Below are 12,438 nucleotides of genomic sequence, written 5' to 3' on the forward strand. Positions count from 1 at the left end.
TTCAAGAGTAAATTGGATGCTTATCTTGCTGGGATCCTATGACCCCAGCTGACTTCCTGCCCTTTGGGCAGGGGGCTGGACTCAATGATCTCCCGAGGTCCCTTCCAGCCCTAATGTCTATGAAATCTATGAAATCATATGCATGAGCAAAAGTAAAATATTCCGTAGAGCACAGATTATTTTTATTTTCCCTTTGAAAAGCATGAATAATGTGGCCTGACCATAACATGTCATGAGCAACTTAGAACTGAAGTCCACTTAGCATGATTCCTGCTGACTTTCTGCTGGTTCAGCCAAAGAGAGTGTTGCTTTTAAATCACCTACACCAGGGGTTGGCAACCCATAAGCCATAAGCCAGATCTGGTCAAGGAAGGGATTGTACTCAGCCCACAGAGCCAGGATGGTGGCAGTATTTGGAAGTGGGGCAATTCAGTGGCATTCAACAGTGTAGGAATCCACTGCATGATCAGTAGCATTTGATGGTAGAGCAAATCAATACCTGCTGAGTTACAGAGGTTAGCCTGCTTTAGACTGAGCTCTATTAATTGGGTTTCCCGCTGCTCAAAGTGTGCATATCTCTGATTTAGGCAGCTCCTGCCAATCAAATGTCCAGCTGCGGATAACTGGGCAGGAGGCTCAAACAGTGAGCTGAGAGGGGGAATTCCATTTACTTGGATAAATTTCTTATTGAGACAGTACACTTTGCTATAATGCCACAGTTTAAAGGAAAGGTTATAAAGAATTTAAGAACATTAATTTAATCTTAGAAGAAATGTAAGGGAGAGGGAGCTTCTGATTTGGATTTTCAGAGATAATATACGAAGTATCTGTAATGCTCTTATTTTCCCCCAAACCTAATTTTAACTCAGATAACTTTCTGCCTAAAACACCTGAAATAGTATTTTAATGGCATTTTGTTAGCACTGCATTTTTAAAAACCCAGTGACTTTCATTTCTGCCTGTGAAAAGGTACTTAAATTAATTCTCTGGTTAGTTCTTTTGCCCAGTTAATGCATCCCAGCTTAATTATACCGTATTTTAAAAAAACTATTTCCATACTCTTGTTTCCTGACACTATTTTAAAAAAAATCTATCAAGTTATAGGGATAGAGCAATTTAAAATGAAGATGAAATTATTTCTACAAATTCTGTGAGATTAAAGAAATGAGAAGTCAAGGTAAATTGTCTGAGAAATAAGGATCAGCAAAGAATGGCACTATCAACTCTGTCATACCTCTGGAAAGTCTTCAGGCAAAGATGATCCATCACAGTCTGTATCTTCATTTTTCTCCTCTCTCAGCTTCCCATTTGCTGCTAAAGAATCTGCTGGAGAAACACAGTGAAATGAAGAGCTGGAGAGAGAGGAGACACCTAATTCTCAGACAGATAAAGGACATCTGTATTGGTCCAGCTTACAAGGACTTAAAAGTATAGTTTATGACCACCTTGAGGTCCATCTCTACTGCCAAAAGAGTGTAAAGAATTTATAGTTTTAAGTGAGAGTCAATCTATTGTTTGGGGGTTTTTTGTAACCGAATCAACATTTGGGGTTATTTCAATTTTGCTTTAATTGAGTAATTATTTGCACTGGTATTAAATTGAGGTATATATATAAAAATGGCAAGGTTTTAATTGAATTTCTATGTTGGGCTGCTCATGCAGTGTTTAAAGGTCATGGCATGCTGGGACACCGGGATCAAGGTGCCTCATGCTGATCCTGGGGACCACATTGCACCAGGACCTTTAAAAACTACGTGTGTAATCAGGCTGCACAGATGATTTTCTGACATCCCCAGTGCATGAAGCCCTGGGACTGGGGAGGGGTTTCCTGATCTTGAGGTCTCTATGCCAAGACCTTTAAAAACCAGGTGTGTAGCTCAGCTAAACATTCACTTTTAAAAAGTCCAGGGAGCAGTGAGCCCGACATCAGGGAGCTGCTCCCTGTTGTCAGGCTCATACGATTTGTCCATCTACCTCCAGGGAGTGGGTGGAGGCATCAGGTCCAGCACTTGGTGCTGGCCCCAGCCTAATTCCATTGATTGGGTAGGGAACAGCTGTGTCTTGGACCATGGGGCTGCCCCATTCTAGATCCCAAAGTTCAGCTGAGCCTTGAGAACCATCGTGGGTCAGCCCTGGCATGCCACACATTCAGTTTGAGGCATGATAGAAATGAAGCACAAAGATGTTACACATTGGGCGTGTCTACACGTTTGAAATGCTTGCCTAAATTTAATGTGCATTAAGGTGTTTCAGGCTCGTATCTACACATGCACAAGTTAAAGCACTTTAATGATGTGTGTGCGGGCTGATGTGGGACTAAAATTGGTCCCAAGTCAGCCCATACACAACATTAATGCTCCTTAACGTGTTTACACATGCATTATTGTGCTTTGGCTATTCGTGCCTGCTTCTGTAGGTATCAAATTTAGGCGTGAATAGCCTAAAATCGCCATTTTTAAGGTGTATTAAGGGTGCATACATGTAGATGCACACCCTTAATGTGCCTTAAATCAGGCTAAAGCACCTTAAATTGGCACATGTAGATGCACCCATTATATATAGAAAAGCTCTGTGGCTTGTTTGCCGTATTAACATGCTACAGATGGACTTGAATGTGTGTCAGGGTCACTATTTAAAGTACAATTAACACCTTAACTGTATTAGTGTAACACACAGAGGGGACTCAAGTCACAAAAAGCAGCGCAGAGAAGGAAAAGGAACTGTGCATCTTTTGTGAGACCTGATTTTCACGGACTTAAGCAAGGTGGAAAAGGATCACACTCAGGTGCCCAGATCTGATCCCATATATGTCTGTAATTAAATTTACAATAATCCTAAAGCAGGATTCTATTTACTCTGTATAGTCATCATGAGTTATCATCAATTGATGATAATCATCAAAATTAGACCTACATTAACTATTTCACTACTATGACATTCCCTAGGTTCAATGCGCAAGCTGTACTGTTGTATGAAAAGCACCAGATCTTCAGAAGTCATGGAACTAATTTAAACTAGCCGAGTCTCCTCTTACTCAGTAAACACATTCTACTAGTTTTAAGAGCATGTTAATAGATGACAACACAGTCTAGAAGGAACAGGGTTAAAAGAATTATAATCAAGTGAGGGGTGCCAAGAACTAAAAAATTCCAGTGACAGCTACCAACTTGGTGTAATGCAGTAATGTGCAAGTCGATTGTGATGCCTCACAGGAACAGTTAGCAAGTACTATTCCCCATTAGCATTTACTATCTGGCTCATTTCAGCTGACAGTGGCTGTTCTGTTGCAGAGACAGCAATAAAGGTGTGGAGCTGTACTGATTTATGCAGAACCAGGTGCAAAGTAAAATACAAGAGTAAGGAGAGGACTGGCAAAAAAAGTACTGTATGCTTCTCAAAAATGGCAGATGTAATTTTGCAACTGCAATGGATGCAATTTGGGTATCTGATCATACTTCTAAAATATTTAAACATCATCATCAAATCTACCCACAAATGTCTGTAGGCACAAAAGCACTCCCAAAATCAGGGGGGCAGAGGGTGGAGATCAAGACTTTCCCAAACATTCTCGCACTTAGAAGTAGTGTTTTTCTAATGCACTGCATCTTTTGGAAAAATTAATTTTGCAAGCCACTTCTATTCCATCTCTTTTTGTTAGCTGGTCAGTCAATTGCTCATTCAACATTCATTGCCTCTCCTTTGTGTACTCTTCACTTCCACTCCCATACAGTACCTGGCACTTGGTCACCTGACGTTGCCCTACTGCGATTTAAGAGGTTCTGGGCTTCCTCATCGACAACATCCAACAGATACTGAACAACTTCATTGTGATCATCCTCATCATAATACTCATCATCTGGCATCTCAGTTTCTATACAAATAAATTAAACAAGATAACAGAAAATACAAATAGATGAATGGTCCTAAAGGAAAGAGATGACAAAAAGGGGTAGTTTATCAAACAGCAGCTATTCTAAGCCCTTTCCTTTAAGATATGCCAAAATTTACGGTTTTCATTCGTGCCTTTATGCTATATTTTCCATTTCAAAACTGAGCCTGCCAGGGGATGGGGGGACTACTGCCACTGCTGGCCCGCTAAGCCACCCTTGCAAAGTCAGCAGGCCAAGGCACTTAAGAGAGCTCACCCCTGCCCCTGCCTTGGAGAGAGCTGTGGGCAAGGCAAGGGTACCCAAAGGGACACTTGCCTCCCTGTACACAAATGCCAGGAACTTGGGGAATAAACAGGAGGAACCTGTCCTCCTGCTTAACACAAACAACTATGAGACCTGGTGGGACTCCAGCCATGACTGAGCCACAGGTATAGATGGCTATACCCTGTACAGGAGGGACAAAAGGGGCGGGGGTGTAGCTCTCTCTCTCAAGGAGAGCTACATGTCCCTGCAAGCTGACATTGGGGCCCAGGGTGGACGACTAGAGACCCTCTGGGTTAAAATCTGTGGGGAACACGGCAAAGGGGACACAATGGTCGGAGTCTATTACAGACCTCCGACTCAGGATCAAGAGCTTGACCAGGAGTTCGCCAGGGAACTGGCTGAGGTCGCACGCTCCTGGAGCATGGTTGTCATGGGAGACTTCAACTACCCATACATCTTGTGGGAAGAGCGCTCAGCCAAATCTGAGTGGTCACAAAACTCTCTCATACGTGGATGAGCTCTGATGCAAGAAGCTGACGGGCCGACAAGAGGTAAAGCACTCTTTGACCTGGTTTTGGTAATGGGGGATGACCTAATCAGCGACCTAATGATCAAAGGGAAGCTGGGTGACAGGGACCATGAGCTGATCACCCTCACCATCCGTTGTAAAGCTGGCAAGTCAGTCAGCAATACAGAAGTCCTCAACTTCAGGAAAGCTGATTTTGACAAGCTCAGGAGGCTTGTCAGAGTGGTTCTAAAGAGGCATAACCCAAACAGGAGGGGAGTTCAGGATGAGTGGTTGCTCCTCAAAGGAGCGACCCTGGATGTACAAGCAAAGTCTATCCCATCTCGGAGGAAAGGTAGCAAAAGGGCACAGCAGCCCCTATGGCTCTCCAGGGAACTAGTGGACCTCCTGCGTCTAAAAAGAAAGACCTACAAAGGATGGAGGATTGGATCCACCTCCAAGGAGGAATACTTTGCACTGGTCCGGACCTGCAGGGAGCAAACCAGGAAAGCCAAGGCTGCGATGGAACTCCAATTAGCTACAAGTATCAAGGACAATAAAAAGTCCTTTTTTAGATATGTGGGGAGCCGAAGGAAAAGCAAGGGCAACACTGGATCCCTGATAAACCACATGGGACAACTGACAACCAACACCCAGCAAAAACCCAGCTTGCTAAATGGGTACTTTGCGTTGGTCTTTCACCAGTCTGATGGCATACTCTGGCCCATTAAGGGACAGGGAGGCCTCGGTGAGGGAGATTCCTTGCTCTCCATCAATGCTGACCTTGTGAAGGAACACCTTGAGAGGCTGGACACCTTCAAGTCAGACAGCCCTGACAGTTTACACTCCAGGGTACTCAAGGAGCTGGCAGGCATCATAGCTCAGCCCCTGGCACAGATCTTCAAGAACTCCTGGTGCTCCAGTGAAGTGCCCAAAGATTGGAAGAAAGCCAAAGTGGTGCCTATCTTCAAGAAAGGGAGGAAAGTGGATCCGGCAAACTATAGGCACATGAGCCTGACCTCTATTCCGGGCAAGGTCTTAGAAAAGATTACCAGAGAGACCATTCTTAACCAAATCATGCCAATGGCAGCATCCTGAGGGATAGCCAGCATGGGTTTGTTGTGAGTAGGTGTTACTTGACCAATCTTATTTCCTTCTACGACCAAGTGACGTATCACCTGGACAAAGGAGAAGAGATTGATATCATATATCTTGACTTTAAAAAAGCCTTTGATTGGGTATCCCATGATCACCTCTCAGTAAAACTGGCTAACTGCAGCCTTGGCCACACCACAATCGTGCTACCTGCCCAAGCCTGGAGTCTGGTGCATCTTGACCTCACCACGATCTACTGGCTGGCGAACTGGCTCCGTGGTAGGATCCAGAGAGTGGTGGTTGACGGAAGTCAATTGTCATGGTGCCCTGTGACCAGTGGGGTCCCACAAGCCTCTTGTCCTTGAGCCTATACTATATAACATCTTCATTAATGATGCGGACATTGGTATCAGAAGCGGACTGGCCAAGTTCACTGATGACACCAAACTCTGGGGTAAAGCATCATAGCTCAGCCCTGGCATGGATCTTCACACCTGAGGACAGAAGGGTGATCCAGCCTGACCTTGACAGGCTCAGGAAATGGGCGGGCAAGAACCCGATGGTGTTAACACTGAAAAATGCAAGGTTCTCCACCTTGGGAAGCAAAACCTGCAGCATCCTTACAGGCTCGGCAGTGCTACACTTGCTAGCACTATGGGTGAAAGGGACGTGGGGGTCATCATTGACCACAAGATGAACATGAGCTTTCAGTGTGATACTGCTGCTAATAAACCATGCAAAACACTTGCTTGCATCCAATAGATGCTTCTTGAGCAAATCCCAGGACATCATTCTCCTGTTGTACTTGGTGTTCAAGAGGCCGCAGCTGGAGTACTGCATCCAGTTTTGGGTTCCACAATTCAAAAAGGATGTGGAGAAGCTTGAGAGAGAGCAGAGGAGAGCCACGTGCATGATCAGAGGTCAGGAAAGCAGACCTTATGAAGAGAGGCTGAGAGCCATGGGACTTTTCAGCCTGGAAAAGCGCAGGCTCAGGGGTGATATGGTGGCCACCTATACATTTATCAGGGGTGCTCACCAGGATCTGGGGGAATGTTTGTTCACCAGAATGCCCCAAGGGATGACACGTTCGAACAGTCACAAACTCCTCCATGACCCTTTTGAGGCTGGACATAAGGTTCAACTTCTTTACTGTCCAAGCCCCCAAGGTTTGGAATAGATTGCCACTGGAGATCTGGATGTTTATCTTGCTGGGATCCTATGATCCTTGTCAACTTCCTGCCTCTGGGGCAGGGGGCTGGACTCGATCTTCCGAGGTCCCTTCCAGCCCTAATGTCTATGAAATCTATGAAAATACTAATCCCACCACTTTACGTCCCTCTTTCTTGGGAAATAATTTTTTAGGAGAGCAATTAGGACCTCATGATTACATTAAAATAAATAAATAAATAAAAGAATTGTTAAGCAACAAAGGTATTTTTTTCCCACTTTTTGTATTATTCAACAATTTTTACTGCCTGATCTCTATCTCCTGCTTTTGAATTTAGTGGTAGGGAGATGTGATCAGAGATATGTTTTCCTCTTACCTGAGTTATCACTGCATTTGGAAAACTCTGATATCTGATTTATAAAAACACTGGAGGGCACATCTCTAGAGACAGTGAAGTTCATTAGCCGTTTTGCCTGATGAATATCACAAGCTGCACTTGCTGGAGAATCTCCTGGCATGGTTTCTCCATTAACCTAAACGAAACAGAGAGATAATAAGCACTTGGTATTTGCTCCTCTAATAGTACTCCATTCTTAGAAGCTACAAGGAGTACATACAGAACAATATAGCCTTTTTTGTTTCCTCAATTGAGCAGGGGAGGGGTGACAATATAATCCCAAATGCAACTTATGTTTTTATAGTTTTAAACTGAAATGCAACTATATTAGGAAGCACTTTAATCAGAAGCTAAAGCTAAAACAAAGGAGGAAAGGTTTGCTAGACTACCTGGAAATGTAAAGCTCTATTTGACTGTGGCAAAGTCCTGCAAAAGAACAATCTCCCCTACAAGTCATATACCTCTTCACTTGCCTAAGGTAAGAGAAAGAATCATTACGAAAGACTATACAATGGTTTGCACTTATATAGTGTGCTCTATCCTACATGCTCAAACATTAATTTTCCCTCAGATCTCCTGTACCCCCTGTGCAAAAGGTGATCATTGCCTCCATTTTTCAAAGGACAAAGGAGAGATTAAATCAGAAGGCCAATGTAACACATAAGCTCTGGGGGATCTAGGAATAAAACCAACTTTCTTGAGTTATAGCCCTGTGCCTTAACTGCAAGACTATTTATCATACCCTAATGCATACCCTAATGCAATTCTGGGCACTGGAAAAATAACTTCAAACCCATGTTCACTTATTGACTGTAGGCAATTCAGATTCATTCACAATGCTGTGTTCCCATTTAAAAACAATAAGTTTTCCTTAACCGGAGATGCCTGTCAAATATATCTTTTTTCTTTACTTAATCAAAATACCCAGACTATGAAATACTGCAAGTCTAGAACCTACTGGAGGGAAACAAATTAACTGTGTAAGTGCAACTGCTTCTTTGTATTTACCTTGGGTACGTAAATATCAGGTGCCTTTTCTGTTTTGCCATAGCTAGCTCCATGGGGATGGCCTAAACAAAATGGAACAAATCAATAACCATTTCATAATAAAAGGCTAGTAGTGATAAATTGCCTTAAATTATTTATTATAAAGAACCATGTTTAACTTGTTAGGAAATGTCCTACCCAGAGATATTGAACAGAATGAAAGAACATAAGCTGAATGGGGCACATAACCACACTAATGAATGCCTGAGTGACAGTATTTTAAGACAACATGATATATGCAGATTTTGAAGGAATGAGGGAAGATGATTATACAATAAATTATGAACTTTCACAGGGACAATCATTGACAAAAAGCATAATAGTCTACAGCATGAATTATGATGCTAAATGAATGTATGGCACTTTGGAGAAACACAGGAAGGCTGCCCCTCCCAAAAGCCTAGGATCTAAGGCAAGGGTGGGCAAAATATAGCCCACGGCAATTTCATCCAGCCTGTGGGCTCCCAACAACAATTTAACCCTGCCCAGCCCACAAACCTTACTCCCACCCTTGTGTGTGGAAAGTCTTCGCTCAGCCAGCACACAGCTTCTTGGCAAGGCTGCTGCTGCCACTACTGTAGCTGCCAGGGGACCCACTCAGCTTTCCTAGCATCCAGCAGCTCCTCCTCCCCTCCCTGTTACAGTACTCACTCCAGGCAGCAGGCAGGGAAGCGATGGGGGTTGGGGAGGGGGATCTGCAGCTGGGTGTGGGCATGGAGCATGGGGCTGGGGCTGGCAGGAACATGGAGCCTGTGCCTGGGGAGGGGGCAGCAAGAACAGGGAGCTCAGGTGGGCAAGGTTTGGGTCTGGTTGTGGGTGTGGGGTTTGTAGGACTTGGCACAGACCTTGTTGCCAGTGGCAGCAGCAGGCAGTAAGTGTTTGTGGCCTCTGAAGGTGTTGCTGTACAGCAGCAGGCAGCACCAGCCAAAGCTGCACATGGTGACAAGGAGTGAGGCCAGGCTGGCCTGCCTATATTGTGTGGGGCTACCTGCAGTGGATGTGCAGCTCCCAGCACTTGCATGCCACCGAGGGAAGCCCCTTGCAATGATGCTGGCTGCCTGCCCCATCCCCTGCCATGCAGGTCCTGGGACTCTACCAGGAAGTAGAGGGCAGGGCTCCCCTCCACTCCTAGCAGGGCTTCCCTTCACATTTTCCAACTGTGAAAAGTGGAGTGTGATTATGTCTTCTCTATTTTTCACAGTACGAAAATAGCTGTGTTCACTACATGACTGGACAACCTGAATCAAGTCTATGTGCAACCGTAACACAGCAAGGAGATTCAGAGTAAACTTCTTTAAGGAAACAACATGTATTCAAGTATTACTGCAACTTCCTGACCACTTAATTAATGCCTTTGGTGGACCAGAATATATTAAGACATATCAAGGATGTGAAATTAAAAATACCAGCCTAACACAGGTGTGGGGGAAAGGAGACTATTTGATGTTTTTTCTGCAGACAAAGTTGTGTGTAAACAATACCTCTGGAAGCACTGAATCACTTTGGGCTGTACCTTGCAACAACAACATATTACATAAACCAAGAATTTTCTAAAGCTTAGTGCAGAACACCCTGTTATTTTTTAAATTATTCTTTTTAATATGACATTCTGTACCGTCTCCCATCCATGCCTTTATACAATAAAGGCTTCTTAAAATCTGCTAGAGATGCTGGATAACATATTTAAAACAATGTCACTATTAAAAAAGAATCACTATTCTGGAGTCTTGCATGCAAAAGATAAAGATAACATGTGGCTGTCAATCATAAAAGAAGTTTAATTTACAGTACAAAACGAAGAGTAGCTTACCGTTGGCTTTTTTTGAGTTTGGACTTGAATTAGCATCTTTGAACTTTGGAACCACAGGGTGACCATCCCTATAAGGAGTACACATACACAGTTATGTTTTATTTCCAAAAAGGACTTGTATGCATACAATATTAGGAACGCAACATCTTATCACTTGCCAGAGCTTATGTCTCTCAATTACTTTATCTCCTTCTTCCTGATACAATGGGAGAAAGACTGGGGCTGCAGCACCCTGAAACAATATGAGTCTTCACCTGTTTTCTCAATCCTCTGGAGCTTGTACAGCCTAAAGCAGAGGTATGTGTACATGGACTGTTTCCCAATCCCAGTTCCATTGATAACAAAACATGGTCTGACTACTCAGATGCACAAGGGCCTAGAGAATAGACAGAGCAAGAATTTTCAACTAGCAGCCCATGGGCCACATTCAGCCTATGAGGGGTTAAGTTGTGGTCCTTAGGCTTCTACCCCTCTATCACTTCCCCATTGCTTTGGCTGCAACAGCAGTTAGAGTCTCTGGGCTCTCCCTTCCTCCTTTGGTTTCTGCCTCCTGCCCCAGGAAGTCCTTTGATTGCCTCAGTTGCCTGAATAGTGAGGACTATTTCAATAAAATATGAAAAACAGGCATAACTTTTTCATGAAAAGTAAAGTATTTGGACAACATAGAGGTTTTCCTAGAAAGAAAGAAAGTTTATGAAAGCAAAAAAGGCCACATGCTGACCTGCTTTATTTATTACATATAGGTCATTATTCTGCCCTATTTCAGTGTAAATGAGTACTGTTACCTCTCAGCTCCATGGTCTTGGGGAACCCTGACACAGACTGTCCGACTCACAAAGAATCCCCCCCACTCCTCTACCTAAACAGAAACTGATTAAGATGCAGTGAGAGACACACCTAAAACCCTCCAGATAAGGGCGACAAGAGTGAAACAACTGCCCTAGGTCTCATTTGCATCCGAGATGGAACCAGATGACCATTCATTTACATGAGAGATGGAGAACAGAAAGCCTGAAGTGAATTCTGGGATCAGTGAAGCAGGGGAGCACTGCATGATGGGGAATCTGTGTTCCAAATGCTAATCAACCCACACACCCAGCTCAGCGTTTATCAGACCAGTTCTAATCTGGATTTACAAAGGACTTCCCCCCCTGCCCCCACCAAGCAGAAGTAAGTTTACTAGGCATCTCGGGCCGTATGTTCCCCGGTCCCACTATGGGAGGCCTATGTAAACTTAATTGGCTAAAACTTGGTTGCCAGGTTAGGGAATGCTGAGGCAAGACACCGAGTCGGGGGGATGGGCAACATTTGAACAATGGTACAGGGATCACCACAGTGTCCAGCCCATTGGGGCCCTGACCACAAGTATTGTCATACTTTTCCTGGGCCGACTGATGGAAGTCCTCTCCACAAACGGTTATGAACACTCCAATAAATGCCTTAAGTCTATAGTAAGATCTGGAAAAGTCACACTAAGCTGAGGCTTATTCATAACAAGTAAAAATCCAAAACCCTGATGCTGCAAGCTATGTATTGCTTCTGAAGAAACCAGGAGATATCCTGTCAGTATATCTGCTATCCACAGGAATGTCAAGTCCTAAGTATGTGTTTCCTGAGGATCAATCAGTTTCCTGAGATGTTCCAACCAGATGACCACCCCTTGTCAATAGAAAAGACAATTTGATTTACACTATTGAGAATGCTTGAAAGAAGCTGAACTGAGGGTATAAAAATCTGTAGAAGCAGCAGCAGTGTGTGCTGACACCACACGCTTTCTTCTCGAGAGGCTGAAGGAGGCAGATCATCTCCCTTCAAGGATCGTGCTGAGAACTTTAACCTGTCAGCTTTGCAACCCAAGTGCCTTGGACTGGTGAGATCCCAGCTCTCTCTCTCTTTTCTCTCTAAGCATAGATTTCTGAACTTGAACTGTATAGTTAAGCTTGAGCTAAGTTTCCCCAAATACTTAGTGAAACCAGGGTAACACTGTAACTGTTTGTGTTTGTTTTTGCTAGTGCCGTTGTACATTTCATATACTTAGCAATAAATAACTTTTATAGTCAAACTGGAGATAACTGGGTATATTTTTCCTTCTCTACTTCTCCCTCCCCACTTGCTCTGCAGCAACGCTTCTTTTACCTAAGCTAAAGATCCCTGTGAAGCCCAAAAGTACTGTGGGGTCTGCTCATCAAGAGGCTAAAAGGTTGGGACGTGCTGAGTTGAAACACCTAAGAGAATCAGCTTGTACCCAGTTTGGCTCAGATG

General features: G+C 43.9%; 1 protein-coding gene across 7 annotated transcripts in view; it reads right to left on the bottom strand.

The window, feature by feature from the left end:
• The window catches only part of PTPN13 (protein tyrosine phosphatase, non-receptor type 13), a 227,927-nt gene that overhangs the window by 14,559 nt on the left and 200,930 nt on the right, over positions 1–12,438 (bottom strand). For 6 of the 7 annotated variants that reach the window (XM_019552792.1, XM_019552791.1, XM_019552787.1 and 3 more), the window contains 5 exons: positions 10,177–10,244; positions 8,328–8,389; positions 7,299–7,455; positions 3,734–3,871; positions 1,235–1,326 (listed from right to left, as the gene is read on the bottom strand). In XM_019552792.1, the coding sequence (XP_019408337.1) occupies positions 1,235–1,326; positions 3,734–3,871; positions 7,299–7,455; positions 8,328–8,389; positions 10,177–10,244 (517 nt within the window). The remainder of the gene's footprint in view (positions 1–1,234; positions 1,327–3,733; positions 3,872–7,298; positions 7,456–8,327; positions 8,390–10,176; positions 10,245–12,438) is intronic. The other variant, XM_019552788.1, reaches the window with a different exon arrangement.

Source organism: Crocodylus porosus, unplaced genomic scaffold (genome assembly GCF_001723895.1).
Source record: "Crocodylus porosus isolate Cpor-Errol unplaced genomic scaffold, CroPor_comp1, whole genome shotgun sequence".
In the NCBI taxonomy this organism is placed as follows: domain Eukaryota; kingdom Metazoa; phylum Chordata; order Crocodylia; family Crocodylidae; genus Crocodylus; species Crocodylus porosus.